This window comes from Drosophila hydei, unplaced genomic scaffold, assembly GCF_003285905.1.
Source record: "Drosophila hydei strain 15085-1641.00,03,60 unplaced genomic scaffold, DhydRS2 tig00000063-arrow-pilon, whole genome shotgun sequence".
Classification (NCBI taxonomy): Eukaryota; Metazoa; Arthropoda; class Insecta; order Diptera; family Drosophilidae; genus Drosophila; species Drosophila hydei.
The window spans coordinates 7,264,513-7,279,145 of NW_022045657.1; the positions used below are offsets into that span (position 1 = coordinate 7,264,513).

The window sequence follows — 14,633 nt, forward strand, 5'->3', positions numbered from 1 at the left end:
TCTTAGGAAGAATCAACCGTGGACTCATTATATATACTTAGCTAATTATTTGGCACTAGTAGAAGTTGTGGTTCAAGGTCCCTGGCAAATAACACTGTACAACCGCGATTTTGCCAGAGTTATTTGATATGATATTAAGACGAAGTCTGAATCGAAATTGAAATTGAAATCTGCAGAAAAAACCCTTTTAGAATCATATCATATTCTTGTGGCATAAGAAATTTCATTTCGTTCAGCGTCGACGGCGCTGCTCGTATCGATTCATGGAGAGCACAATATTATCGAAGATGTATTCGCGCACGCCCAGACCGCATATGAAATCAAAGTGATTCCAGCGCTTCCAGGGTACCTTATAGACAGCCTCGACGTTAGGCAAACGCTTGACCAGACGCCAGATGTCCGCGGGCGCTACAATATAATCGTTTTCCGCAAAGAAAATTGTTACCGGTGTCTTCACCATTTCCAGTGCATACTCCGGCGGCTCCAGCTGCTGATAGTGCAGCCAGTTGAGTTCCGGGCCATAGTCGTACTGTCGAAATTTGGTGGATACGTAGCCCTGAAAGTAGTGCATCAGCTGCTTTACGGAACCACCCGCCGGAAAGTTGGCCATCAAATCCGGCAGCAGGGTCTTGTTTAGAAAGCGCGTATCATAGCCAACCGCTGGCCAGAGTCGGGTGATGCACACCAAAGGCTTCTCGTTATCCAAGCATGTCATCGACAGAAACTTCTTAAAGAACTTGTTCGTTGAGAACATCTCAATGCCCTCGAGCATCTTGGAGACATAGTTGCGTGTGCCCAAGATCGGTCCAATGATTTTTGCCAAGCCACTTTGCGTATTGTCCACGTAGGCAACTGGCGCCAGTAGTGTGGCCGTCTTGAAGACTGCATTGTACTGCGGCAGCATTGAGTTGAGCACCAGAAACACTGTTCCACCCTGGGAGATACCCACGAAATGCATCTGGGATACCCCGCTTGTGCGTAGCACACGGTCAATCTGAGCAGGCATATCGTAGACGCTCATCTCATGCCAGCTGAAGTTCCAAAACTCGCGATCTGTCGTGTTAAGCCATAGATTGTGGCGGCAATAGATGTTGCCGCGATTATTGCCCAGCCACACATCGTAGCCCGCGCGCCAGAGTAAATATGCCAGCGAGTCCTCCCGTCCGTTGAGCAGCCACCTGCAAATGGACAGCTGCAAATATCAGTTACCAGGTCAAACGGAAGACGTTGCAGGCATACGCACACATCCGACGAGGCATAGAGGCCGGAGAGCAAAAATACTACAGGGCGTCGGAGCACTGTGTAAAACGTTCCATTTGCATCCAGCTGGACTTGGGGTATGCGATGCAGAGTCAGCACGTAGCCATCCTTCGTTATCACCGTATGCTGCTCCACATTGTAGCCGTCGTGCTGTATGCGACGCACCTGCAACGAGCACAAAAACCGAGCAAACATTGGCAGGAAGTCACACTTAGGTATTTACTTGGCTAACACAAACATAAATACACACACGCACGCACACACACACACTCTCAGTTGGCACATTTATTGCTTGACATTTGGAGGCCAAGCGACGCGTGCGTTGTGACATTCAAGTAATTAGGAATTCCAGTGGCGCGCACACGTCAGAGCTTGGAGCGGTCCCCTCCCCAGGTAGCCCTGGTACCACCACACCTACCGCGTCTGTGATAATAATTTCGCGCGAATGGCGTATGGTGGCCAGCACCTGGCGCAGCAGCAATGCCAGCATGACGAAATCCAGGCCCAGGCGCAACGATCTCATGCTGGCAGGATGGCGATTGCATGAAAGCTGGATTAAGTAATGCTAACCGTTTAGCCCGAACCGGTTCGCTATCGATCGAAAATGAAAGCTGCCACGCGTTTGTTTGCCAGCCAAAAGGATCGAGCGCACAATGAAAGAAGAAAGTGCCGCCGGAGCTTTCATAAACAACGGCCGAGGCACAGAGACCAGCGCCAAGAAGCAGTCGCAATATGTTCGCATGAATGGATATGAATGAAAATTGCAATCAAAGTGCCGTCACCGTCGCCTTCTTCGTCGTCGTCGTCGTCGTCGTCGTCGCGATCACGATCGTGGCCAGCGCTCGCTGCTTACGTTCGATTCGAGTGTGCTTTATCGACTGTGCACGCGTTTGCGGCTTTGGGCCGCACCGAGCGACAATCGTCGAGTCGCAGGGCTTGTTACTCACGCCGCTCCAAGCTCCAATCGGCTGAGCCACTGAGCGCAGCCAGCCAAGCCACCTGCATGTCGTGTGCCTTACCTGTGCGCCCAAGCTGCGGCGCATCCGGACGCCGCTACCTTCAAGTGAGCGTCAGTTTTCTACACTGCGCTTAATACTTTAATAGTTGTATCCAATTGGCCCCCTCCTGCTCGCCCCCCAGCCGCACCTATTTTCACTACGCTTCTGGCCAATGACTTGGCTAAATGCCACGGTAGTTTTTTAATTATAGCAATCCACTGCTGAAAGAGAGCCTATGACCAAAAAACTGTCAACGCCTCGGCTACAGTGGTTACAAAACGTGCTCAACTGCAAGAACCCACAGAACAAATACAAATACAAATACAATAAATTTGAAGTTCCTTGTTTTATTTTGCGAATATTTATTTATTAATTATTAAAACTTATTTTTTGTATAATTTTCGCAAGTAAGATAAAAGCTGTAAATATGAAAAATGAAATATGAATGTCCGAGTTTCTATTAACTTTTGCATTTTATGAAGATAATTGAAATATTTTGAAGTATTGGGATGCTTGACCAAGCATTACCCAAAATTGTTATAATTATTAAATTATTTCTTATTCAATATTGTAATATTACTTATTTAGCTTCTTTGAAGAGCGGACAATAGAGCTTTCGTTGCTGTCTGGGAAATTTTATGAAAATTTCATTCAATAGTATGCCGTGTATATGTTTTAGCACACACCTTGCATATTTTGTGCGCATGCAACAAATTTTTGGCGCAGTGTATTAATTTTTGGGAGCTACTTACATATTTGTTTTTTTGTTTTATTTTTTGTCGTCTTGAGTTGGCGCGGCTTCCACCACGTTCCATTGTCGTCTTCGTCTCCGCCTCCACCTTTGTCTCCATCTCCGTTATTTTCGCTGAATTGCAATAACCTGTTGCCTAATGTAAGCGCTGATCGCAGTGGCTGAGTTCCAACTGCGCCGACTGCGCCGTGGCAGCGGCAGAGCGTCTGCTTATTTAGGATCTGTACTCTAGGCCAAACCAGCCAGCCAGTCAGCCAGCCCAAGCCCAGATTTCTACGGCTACTCATATGCATGGCTGTGTGTGTGAGTGTGTGTACTTAAATACTTGAAAACAATTGACAGCACGTCCCACGTGCACCGCCGTCTTCATCGCCATCACAACAGTTGGCTCAAAAGCTTTCATTACGACAAGCTTGTTTGTTTATATGGCTTTTTAATAACGCGTCAAAAAGTTGGCAAGGGGTTGTAAAATGCTGTGCATACACTCATACACTCACGCGTACAAGTGTGCTCAGACCAACTCAATTTCGATTTCTGTTCCGTTCCGTTCCCGGTCAAATTTACCGACCGACCCACTGGCCCACAGCTGACCCTCATGTCAACTGGCTGCTGGCTGTTGGCAGGTTGGTTGGCTATCTGGCTGTCTGGCTGGCCATATATTCACGTACGATAAATATAGTATGTACTTTACATTGCATTGGGCAAGCCCACTGCCCAGACTGCGGCTTTTTGGCGTTAAAACAGTTTACGCTAATTTAAATATTGTGACACATCCGTTAAGTTTGACGCGTGCTGCCAGCGTCCGACTCGGTAAACAGTTGACAACAAGGTTTGACAATTAAACCTACGAGTGCCGGTAATTAAAAGGGATTGAGGCCACGGGCATAGCTAGTCAAAAACTCCGTCAACCAAGGCGCCGGCTTTAGCTTAAGGCCAACCATTTATCACCTTGTTAGCTTTCTTTCGCTGTCGCCTAATGGATTCTATGCAATAGGCACTTGCACTCTTATACCTCACTGGATTGTCCAACATATTTACTTTGCTCTTTCTACATGTAGTATGCATATATTTACGTATGATACTTATGTAATGGAACTTGGCCTGCTCGGGCCACTTTCATGCACTGCCTGACGAGTGTATTGTGCTTAAGGTTTACAGCCCTAAAAAGTAAAACAATTGATGCAGGTATGTTTTTATCAATTAATTAAATGTGTGTGAACCATAACTTGGCCAAAAGTGTAAGCTTATTATGCATAAAAAATAAACTTAGTTTGAAATAGTCTTGGCAATCTTGGCGATCTTTCATCAATAGTCTGGGTTATGATACCGATCCTCGTTGACTTACTAGGTCTTCATTGCAAGTGAAATATTTCAAAACTTAGTTTAAAGTTTATGGAAAATGGAAGTACTGTAATGTTCGAGTTTCTATACATGTGGCCAGTCTCTTCATCTTATTTATTTTGGCTGCAGTGTACAGTGAGGCGCGGATATGCTTTCGCTTTTTAATTGGTTTGGTAAGCTTTGCTTTGAACTTGAAAATCGAAACTCGAAATACAGTACATCTGCATAATGTGCGCGCACACAACCCGAAATATCGGCCACAAATCAAAGGCCGATTCAACTTTTCCCTGGGACAATGAATTGACATTTCACTTTTCACTGCGAGTGCTCGCTCTTGTTGTCTGATAAACTTAACCATTTCTTTAATTTTTCTGTTTTTTTCTTTCAATATTTACTTTGGTCATTTTCATACGAATCGACTCTGGCTTTACGCACTGCATTTCCGGCCGGGGTTAGCCCTTCTACTTGGTTATCGCATCCAACTAAAGAGCTGCCTTTATGTATATACATACATTTACATATGTATATGTAACTGCATTTTTATGTGCATACATATATGCATACATACATAATCCCATGCAGCTTATCAGCTGCAGCAAGGGCAGCAGGGGCCATATAGCTGCCGCCGGTCATAAAACGAAAGTGATTGATGCCGCTTGGGAAAAGACCCGATCCAGGCCTTGGCTGTAGCAAATAATCAGCAAAATGGCTTAGCTCTGCGCTAATCTGCCGCTAATTGTTTCTTAATGTGTTTATGAGTCGAAGTCACTTGGTAAGACCAGGTAGCAGACAGCAATTGCCAAGAACCATTTAATTATTGTCCATCTCGGCCGGTTCATTCGCGTCTCTAATTACATATGAGCAACTTGAGCTCTCGAGGTATTACCCGCATCTGTCTGACTCATAAGGCACGGCATCGTCTAGCTGGGCAATTGCCGATCGTAAAATGTTGTGAGCACTGCGGCAAGCAAAAAGTAAACAATAAAAAAGATAAACAACAACAACTCGCGCTTGCCACCGTCGTCGCCATAGACAACAACAAAAGGAACACTGTAAGGCCTTAGGAGGAAGTGGCCAACGGTCGACAGTCGTTTCCATCTCCGTCTCATCGCCGTGACTAAGGAAAACCAATTGATTCCTTCCTGTTGCTTGGCCGAGCTACAATAAGAGATCTAAAAGAAAAAACACACGAAATCTAAATATTTAACGACTAAATTGAATCTGAAGCCGCGCTCACATTAGTCAAATTTTTCATGCCACGACCCGGGCTTACCTGCTGCCGCTGCTGCTGCTGCCATAATCAATAAAACATAAACAGTGGGCCGACAAGTTGTGTCGAGTCGAGTTAAGTCGAGGCAGAAGCAGACCTCCCGACTGCGACTCCGAGTCCCCGAGTCCCATTGAACTGGCCGCATCACGTAACGGCAAATGTTACAAGGAAAACCTACTCAAACAACAACATCAGCAGACACACAAAAAGAAACACAATACAACTACTACAAATGTATGTAAATATATTTCAGAATACACTCGAACAAAAATAAGAACTTTCTACTATCTTCAATCCTACATCTTACATATTCAGTCTTCCATTTTATAATGAACAACTTTTAGCATCATACTGAATAAAATATTTCAAGAAATTATTAACACATTTTTATTTATGCTTATTTTATAATGTATTTTTTTAAGTGTACTGGAGTATATGTGAATAGTTCCATACATTGCGTAGTCAACGTCATCAACGTCTTTGTCGTCATTGTCGACAGCTTATCGAGAAGTTTTGTTTTGGCATTCTGACAGGCCAGTCAGTCTGTCAGTCTGTCAGTTAGGCAGTCAGTCAGTCAGTCAGTCAGTCAGTCAGTCAGTCAATGGACCGGTCTTTCAGTCAACTTTCAGTGCAAGACCCCCATGGACCACAGCTTGCAGGCGGGTTGAGCGCACTTGAACCAACGTTGGGTTGGTTGATTTGTTGGGTCTGAGCGGACAACTTGAATCAGATCATTGATAGAGGTTCGAGCTGCAGTTGCTTGGGATGGAGCTCTCCGTTTGCAATCTAAAGTTCATCATTTTATGAGCATGTCATCTATTATGCATTCAATTGCAATGTTTGCACGTGCCAGATTTTAACCAGTAGATTTTAGCTCATGTAATTGGAAAATGTTCAAAAGACACTTATTTTAGTAAAACAAAAATTGTTTTTGACATTGTTTTAACATATTTCTATATGACATGTATGTAGCTTTGACAATCCCACAATTGGACATCTGCCAGTTATATGAAGTGTGGTTTTTGCGATGTTTGTCATTTTGCGGTTGTAGTTCACATGTTGCATGTTGCATGTTGCATGTTGCACGTTATTCGCTACTGAGTAAATGTCTTGTTGATAATTCAAGTGGATTCACGACAAAACTATCTTGTGGTTAATCTGCTGAATGAAATTAAAATATATTGGGTATATTCGAATATTTTACTTAAATTCTTGACTTATTTTCCACTTACACTATAATCAGGAATCATTGAATGAATAGCTTATCCAGCAGTAAGATTAAATAAATTGTATACTTATTTCAGAATATATCTATTCATATTATGCTTTTAGTTAGAATTGAAAAAAAAAACGTATTTCAATGGCAAATGGGCAGACAAATAGCTAGATTTGGCTTTATTGGGTCATTCAAATATGTATATAGAGCACACTTTAATGCCTTATTAACATACTCTCCACAAGGGCATCAAAATAGCACAGAGCTAGATAATAAAAAAATTATTTTGAAAATTTATGTAATGCCTGGTCACTGAGCATTAAATAAAATATAGTTAAGTCGAAATAATAGGTTTAATCAATTTGAATTAACAGATACACACTACATACAGACAAATATATATATGTATAAATATATATATATATTTATATATAAATTCATATTTATGCTACTCAAGTGTATCTTGTGGCTCATGCGTTTACCGTTCCATTCCTGGTTCATTGCGTTCTACAGTTGATGCTCAATGCGGTGGCTGGTCCGAAGCTGTTTTTTTCATTGTTCCTGCTCTGCTTTGTATGGCGGGATATTGCATTGTGTCCAATAAACAATACAAGTACAGCGAAGAGGCTGGGACCTGAAACTGAAACTGCGGCACGACGACCTACGTGTCCAGCACGAAGTGCGTAACAGCGAATTGGCTACCTACAAAGTTCAAGATTATGATGATGTATAACAGCTCGAGCACAGTAAAATGTTGGTATACATACATCGGTACACCCCACGCAGAAGCCTGATCGGAGGGGTTCAAACAGTTCGGTGGCGCTTATAGGCACTTATCAGACCAACACAAGCCACTCACAGAGTAGGCCCACTCAGTAGAAGCAGAAGCCTCTGCCCTATTATTATCCAAAAGCAAATAAATGCAAGGCAGCTTCGCCCAAATGGTCGCATGTTGATGGATCTGGCAGGCAGACGGGTATAGGGGCCAACAAGCAGCCGGCAGTCAGCAGTCGGCAGTCGACAGAGGCAATGACAGTGGCAGAGGCATAAGCAGAGGCCGAGGCAAAGACAGAGACAGAGTTAGAGGCAGAGGCAGAGGCAGAGAATCTGACAGAGACAGAGACCTACACGACAACGTCAGCGTCATCAATAAGCGACGGACTCTTGTGTGTGGTGTGCATTGCCTGGCAGCACACAGGCAGAGGCAACAAAATTCCAGAGCGCACGCGTTCTCAACTTTAGTTCTTTGTGAGTGGCCAACGCGTTCGGTTCGCAGCGTGGCCTGAGTCGAAGTTGAAGAAAACGTGAAAGTGACAGCTGAATAAAACGAGAAAAAGAACAAAATCTTTCTCTTTCGCTCCCAGTCTGATATTAGTTCTATAACGAGTGTGTGTGTGTCGGTCGGGCTTTGGGCCAGTTTTATTCGGACGACGTTGCAACAAGAAACGACAGACTAATCAATCACCCATTCAACATGGCCATTTCGGAGAGCCATCCACTGGACAGCTGCAAAGCCGTTCCTGACAGATGCTACAACAGGAACAGGCCACATGCCCCCGCACATGCGTCGTCGTCTCAGCTGCTCCTGCTGCTGCCGCTCTCGCTGCTCTTCATGATGCTGGCTGCGATGCCCACTTCGTGCTTGGCACTGACTTGTAAGTACTCGTATCAGACACGCCAACTTCATCAGCTGCGCCTGCATCTTTACTTCGCAGCTACTTCATCTTGATCGTCATTATTATGGTTGGCGTAATAAACTTGTTGTTGTAGTTGTTAGTGGTTGATGTTGGTGTTTGTTGTCTTTGTTGTTATTGCTGGAATCGCTATAGGCCTTTGACTTATTTTGTAGCAGCCGCATCAGTAGCCGCCGCAGTGGCATCATTGGCATTTTCCTCCTTTTGGCTTTTGTTGGGGGCATAATTCAAAAGAGTCGCGCTGCCTGTGCTGTTCGTGTAATTATGCCACGGAAGAGGCGCCGCCAAAGCCACAACAAAACTCCGATAGCTTTTGGGTGTCATAGATGCCCCCTTGGTAACCACAATCCAACCCAATCCAATCGAATCCAATCCCTAAGCCCAAGCACCGTGCGAAAGTTCAATAATGTTTAGTAACATGGCTATTGAGACGATTGACGCGGGTTCAAGTTGTCCGATAAAACGCAGATAAGCGGAGCCGTTCAGATAATTGAGTTTGATTAACTCCATGTGTGTAAGGGTCAGCACATAAGCACTCATGCACTCTCATGAGCAGAAACCAAATTCGTAGAAAAGATTAATTTTATGTTGAATACTATATTTAGTTTTTCACATTACATTTAGACTCTATGCTGTTATTGTAATGTTTAGTGGGCATCTAAAAAAATAAAAAAAAAAACGCTATACAAAAGAAGGCAGTCCCATTGTATAAAGAAGCTTCTGGCAGCCAGCAGCCTGAACAATAGAATCAAACGCAATAAAACGATTTAGCTGCTAGCCGCACTCTTAAAGGACAGATGTCTATGAACTCATGTACAGGCAGATGTATATAAATATGAATATTATTAGATTATCTATATTCGTCACTGAAATTTGCTTATTACTCTAAGAATTCGTATAAATTATAAATTGTTCTTTTGTTATTATTATTACTCAGTTAACTCAGCGACATGATCTTCAGCTAAGGTTATACTAAATATACGATTTCTTAATATTTGTTCTGGCATCCCAAGCCGTTATCAGACAACATATATTTATATGCATTTAGCTATATATATAATTCAATATTTATATACACTTACTTGCATATTCCGGAAGTTAAGCGCAGTTACAGATATGCTTTTTGATTGATATGCAGTTTGCAAACTGCAAACTTTTTGCAGCTTATTTCCGCTTCCATGCTTAAAAATTTTAATCAAGACAAGAACTAACGGAGCTTTAGCGGAATTGAAAAAAAGATCCCAAAACTTTCCATTCGAATTTTGGTTCCTTATTTGTTATGCTTCGATGTATTTTTAAGCAGACAGACTAAAGTAAGACGACTTAAGCGCAATCATGAAAAATTCCAGCTATACATTTAGCTTTTATAATTCATAGAGTAGAGAATTGACAACTGAAGAAATTTGAGTTTTAAAAATATTCATATCAATAAAAAGTAAGATGTGCGAGCAGGAAATAACTTCCTGTATCAATAACCATGATTGTCATACATAATGAAATGATTTGTATGAGCTATATAGAATATAGGACATATCCATGTAGTATTCCTTTTAACACACTTCATTTCAACAGTGAAACACATGTATGTACGAATGTTTTCCCACCTATAAAACATGCCACACAACGTGAGGCCATTTCAATGCATTCACAACGATAATTTTCTAACACACATACACACACAGATGCATTTATAAAAGACTAGACTGGAACTGGCAGATGACACTGCTCCGGTTTGGGCAACTGCAGCAGCCGCCGCAGTCGTTGCAGCAGCATCAGCGGGCGGTGCAGCAGGCACCGAAAACTGAGAGGAAAATCGATTTCTTTTATTTTGTGTAAATGCCATTTCATTTGGATTCTTTTTGTCTTTGTTTTTGTTTGTGCCGCATGGTTTGTCCCATTTTAAGACATTTAGACACTTGGTCGCTGCCGTTGTTCTTGTTATTTTTGTTACGAGGCGTTCCCAAAGGGATTTGAGTGGATGTGAATGTGGCAGAGAAATGGTCATTGAGCCCAACGTAGATGCGTATCTCGTGCAGGGTAGTAGATAACTAATTTTCAATTTCCACGAATGCAGTTGCATCCATGTGAGGCATGTGTTAGTGTATGTGTGCGTCGGGGAAGAACAATCGAATCATAAATAAAGCAGCTACTTTGGGCGACTGCCTGTTGGATGGGGCGGTCTGCCTGGTCTCGTTGGTTTGTTTATTGTGTTACTAATTTGGGATTCCTCGATTTTTTCTGTGGTTGTTGTTGTCAAATGTGTGTTTGGAATTTTAATCACTGCATCGCGGACAATTGGACGCATTTTGAATTATGAGGCGCGGGCGTTTTTCTGGACTTCGTGGATCGTGACGTCGACATGGACATGGACATATGTATCTAGATAGCGACTGCAATGGAATGGGGAGCGTCAGCCAAAACATTTTCTGAATGGAAGTGTGTGAGAAAATGTGAGCTGCTGATGACGGCGATTATAGGCTATGTGGATGTATACACAATATATATATATATATATATATATATATATATATATATATATGTATATATATATATATTTATGTATTTGTATTCGTCTGAATGGATTGGGTTGGGTTGTCGTGAACCATAAAATAACAATCGATGTGCGTATGTGATGGCAGTTATATTAGTTTACGATTTGGTTAAATGGCATGTTTATCAAGTTTGTAGCGTCTCAGCTATTAATGAAACGTATATGAGAATGCATTTGGTGCATTTCTATTATTTATAATATTTTTGAATCTTGAATTGATTGGAGCAAAGAGAAAGTTCAGCTGGTGAAAAGCAGTTCTTGAAACTATTCCAATATGAATTTATTATGATAACGTTTTAATTATAAATATCATGTTCACACAACAAATATTAGCAAGTTTTATTTATTTATTTTCTTTTTGGTTTAGCCGAGTCAACAACCCTGCCGTCTGTTGACATTGATGAAGTCACCACGGCAAACTCACCACTGCAGCTGACGAACTTAGCCAATGTTGATCTAAATCCGACAGTTGTTGCCGCTATCAACGAGTCGAGCACTCGGCTCGAGGCCGACGAAACCGATGCCGCTGCGGTTTCTGCTGGTGACGAAGGCCTGGAGCAGAGCATACGAAACGCGGTGAAGAGTGAAGTGGAGTCGGAAATCGAAGCAGACTCCTCTGTTCTGGTGGAAACATTACAGGTTAACAATGAAGAAATTCAATCACAAACATCAAGCAACAATAATGAGCAAACAGGTGAGCTTACTCTAAAAAAAACCTTTGCACAACAAATATAAAATGGGTTCCTTATTTCAGAAGCAGCTCAAGGTGTACGCGAGCCCAAAACTCTAGCTGCTGATGCCAACGATAAGCCTAAAGAGGTCGAAGTAGTAAAGCATACTGAAAACGTGGAGCAACCCGCAAAGGAAGAGATAGCTTCAGAGGCTGAGCAAGCTAAGGATGAGGAAAATGTTGAGACAGAAAATGAACAGGAACAGAATGGGCAAGCTTTGACAGAAAAACAAGCTGAACTAGTTCATAAGGCAAGCGATTCACAGACGGAAATTGAGAGCGATTTGGTGGAATCAGAGAGCAGGCCGCTGCCCAGTGTAACCAGCGATTTGGTGGCCGTCATATTTGATGAGAATCGTGCGATTACCGAACAGCCCATAACGAAAACCAATTTGTTAGCCTTCGAAAAGGAACACGAATTACTCCACAAGGTGGTGACCACACCGCAGTCCAACATTGAAGTGCCCAAGCATCAGGTGACCAAAAAACAAGGTGTTGAAGACTTGCTGCCCATCGAGGTTCCCAAGGTGAATTCAGAAGACCAAGAGGAGCCACAGGCAGTACAGTCAGAAGATAAAGATCAGCACAATCTGGAGAATGTTGTGGATAGTACTTCTGAAACATCAGCTCAACCAGTTGAAGCAGTTCAGTCCGTTGAACTAGTTCAATCTGTTCAGTCAGTTCAACCAGTGCAATCTGTTCAATCAGTTCAACCAGTTCAGTCAGTTGAAGCAGCTCAGTCTGTTGAGCCAGTTCAGCCAGTTGAACCAGTTCAGCCAGTTGAACCAGTTCAGCCAGTTGAACCAGTTCAGGCAGTTGAACCAGTTCAATCAGTTGATCAGAAGGAAATTGAAAGTGAAGAAAAAGGATCGATCGTACAGCCTGCAGCTTCAAGCACTGTTGAACCCGATCATGTATTGTCAACGGAGGCAGCAGTTGAGAAATCAGTCGAAGAATCAGTTCAGGAATCAGTTGAAGAATCGGTTGAAGAACCAGCTGAGGAATCAGTTGAAGATTCGGTCGAACCCAAGGAATCTAACAAAGATCAACCGGATGCAACTGATGTAAAACCAGAGCTTGTGCAACCTGTTGAGCCCAGCTCAACAAATTCCGTGCAACCAAGTGAACCCAGCTCAACAGCTTCTCCAGTAGAGCCTAAAGCTGAAACAATTGATGAATCTATCGAAGATGAGAGCAGAGATGAGAGCAATGCCGATCAAAATAAATCGGGAACAGAGCGAGTCGCTGTCGAGCCAGTTGAAAAAGATTCATCCGAGGAATCTGACGAGCTGTCGGAAGAAGAGCCCAAGGCCAAAGCAGAAGATAGTACTGCAACGCCCCTCGTCTCTTATCCACCGCACAATGCAGGTCAAACATTTGACAGCAATTTGGCTGATGAGCGCAGCGCTCATCTCTCACTGGCATCCACAAACCGCTCCACTTTAATCATTGCCCTTTGTTCTGGCACCGCCGTCTTATTCATTGTCATCTCGTTGGTAATATTTGTGTTGTCGTTCCAACGTCAACATGGCACACTGGACATTGAAATGCAAGAGCAGCGTTTAGGCAAGGATGATCTGGACCAGGAGGATGCACAGATGAAGCTACTCGATGTAGAGCTATCTCCACCAGTAATAATTGCCATGGGCAATGAGGAAACTGATGAATGCCTCTAAGTCTCCAACACAGACTGCTTGTGGTGCATTGTAAATATTTTCAAATTTGAAATTTAGCTTTTTTTTTATTAAATTGAGCAGCACCCCAAATTTGAGCCAGCTCCTTCAACTCGTTGCAACATTTGGCGACAAACGCATGAAACAAAACGAAAACAAAAAGAAAAGAAAAAAATAAATAAATTGCCATATTGTTTAATTATAATTTCAAACTATTCAATAAGCTTTTATCTATTCAAGACAATACAAAATTATTTATCTTTAGCACTTTGATCTAGACTTAAGAACACTTTTATTGCGACTCTGATAAAAAGTCAGAATAAATATTTTCGATTTATGAAAACTCACAGTTAAACTTCTTTAAATTCGTTTTGAACATGCATTTTATATAAATATGCTTGAAAATTATAAAATCTTTTGCTTATCAAAATGAATGTAGATGGAGGGCCAGCAAAATTTTAACGCGCAGCCTGAAAGTATGCAGCACTTTTGGTTTTTAAATGACACGTCTGACAATTAGCTACTTGATTTGTGTAAAAAGAAAAGTTAAAGAATATTTTCTTTGTTAAATTTACAAAATCCAATATAAATCAATAATAGACTATATTTTTATGAGTCATGTCACACATACATAAGTACTCAACTATTTTGTAAGGATCCTGAGATGGAAGAAATAGGAATATATGTAATGAAATATAGATTATGTGTAATTTAATAAAATATAGTATTTCAAAAAGATATTTCTATATATATTCATATCTTTATATTTATAATAACAATTCCGATTTCAATAGTGTACTTTGCCCAATACTTTAAATTGGTCAACAGCTTTAATAAACAATTCAATTATGCCACAAAAGGAAAATCAACGTCTGCCCCAATAAAAACTTACAGAGGTCAACCAGAAACGATTGAGAAGTTCGCCACATTCAAAAATCCGCCAACGCACTACAGCAACTAATTGCATTGGATTAAAAGCTTTGCCACAGCGGTGCATCAAAGGCGTGTTTTAATTAACTAACAAATGAGAGCACGATCTATTCAACGATTCTATAGAGAATCAAAAAAGAGAGAGAGAAAGCTCGAGGGCAACAACAATTGCTATTCTATTCATAAGGAACGTATGGAACATTTCCATGCACCATAAAT

General features: G+C 41.9%; 2 protein-coding genes across 4 annotated transcripts; one reads left to right on the plus strand and one right to left on the minus strand.

Annotated features, from left to right (window-relative positions):
• Nucleotides 1-2,559, minus strand: LOC111596078 (lipase 3). Its single transcript, XM_023310139.2, has 3 exons — nt 1,679-2,559; nt 1,244-1,425; nt 1-1,178 (listed from the first exon to the last, which is right to left on the minus strand). Exons 1-3 carry the CDS (start codon nt 1,781-1,783, stop codon nt 233-235), a joined length of 1,233 nt encoding a protein of 410 aa, XP_023165907.2. The 5' UTR covers nt 1,784-2,559; the 3' UTR covers nt 1-232.
• A 5,535-nt stretch (nt 2,560-8,094) lies between these two features.
• Nucleotides 8,095-13,820, plus strand: LOC111595421 (probable serine/threonine-protein kinase kinX). 3 transcript variants are annotated; one of them, XM_023309156.2, is made up of 3 exons: nt 8,095-8,491; nt 11,449-11,775; nt 11,842-13,820. In XM_023309156.2, exons 1-3 carry the CDS (start codon nt 8,311-8,313, stop codon nt 13,485-13,487), a joined length of 2,154 nt encoding a protein of 717 aa, XP_023164924.2. In that variant the 5' UTR covers nt 8,095-8,310; the 3' UTR covers nt 13,488-13,820. The 3 variants fall into 3 exon arrangements, with proteins under 3 accessions (XP_023164924.2, XP_023164916.2, XP_023164930.2); XM_023309148.2 differs by having other exon boundaries at nt 11,839-13,819; XM_023309162.2 differs by having other exon boundaries at nt 11,836-13,818.
• The last annotated feature ends 813 nt before the right edge of the window (nt 13,821-14,633 follow it).

Excerpts from the sequence above, each read along its gene's own strand:
- LOC111596078 (XM_023310139.2), bottom strand. The coding sequence starts at position 1,783 with ATGAGATCGTTGCGCCTGGGCCTGGATTTCGTCATGCTGGCATTGCTG. Across the intron at positions 1,426-1,678 it reads AAATTATTATCACAGACGCG|GTGCGTCGCATACAGCACGA; the intron begins GTAGGTGTGGTG and ends TGCTCGTTGCAG. Across the intron at positions 1,179-1,243 it reads CTCTATGCCTCGTCGGATGT|GTGGCTGCTCAACGGACGGG; the intron begins GTGCGTATGCCT and ends GTCCATTTGCAG.
- LOC111595421 (XM_023309162.2), top strand. The coding sequence starts at position 8,311 with ATGGCCATTTCGGAGAGCCATCCACTGGACAGCTGCAAAGCCGTTCCT. Across the intron at positions 8,492-11,448 it reads TTCGTGCTTGGCACTGACTT|CCGAGTCAACAACCCTGCCG; the intron begins GTAAGTACTCGT and ends TTTTTGGTTTAG. Across the intron at positions 11,776-11,835 it reads CAACAATAATGAGCAAACAG|AAGCAGCTCAAGGTGTACGC; the intron begins GTGAGCTTACTC and ends TCCTTATTTCAG.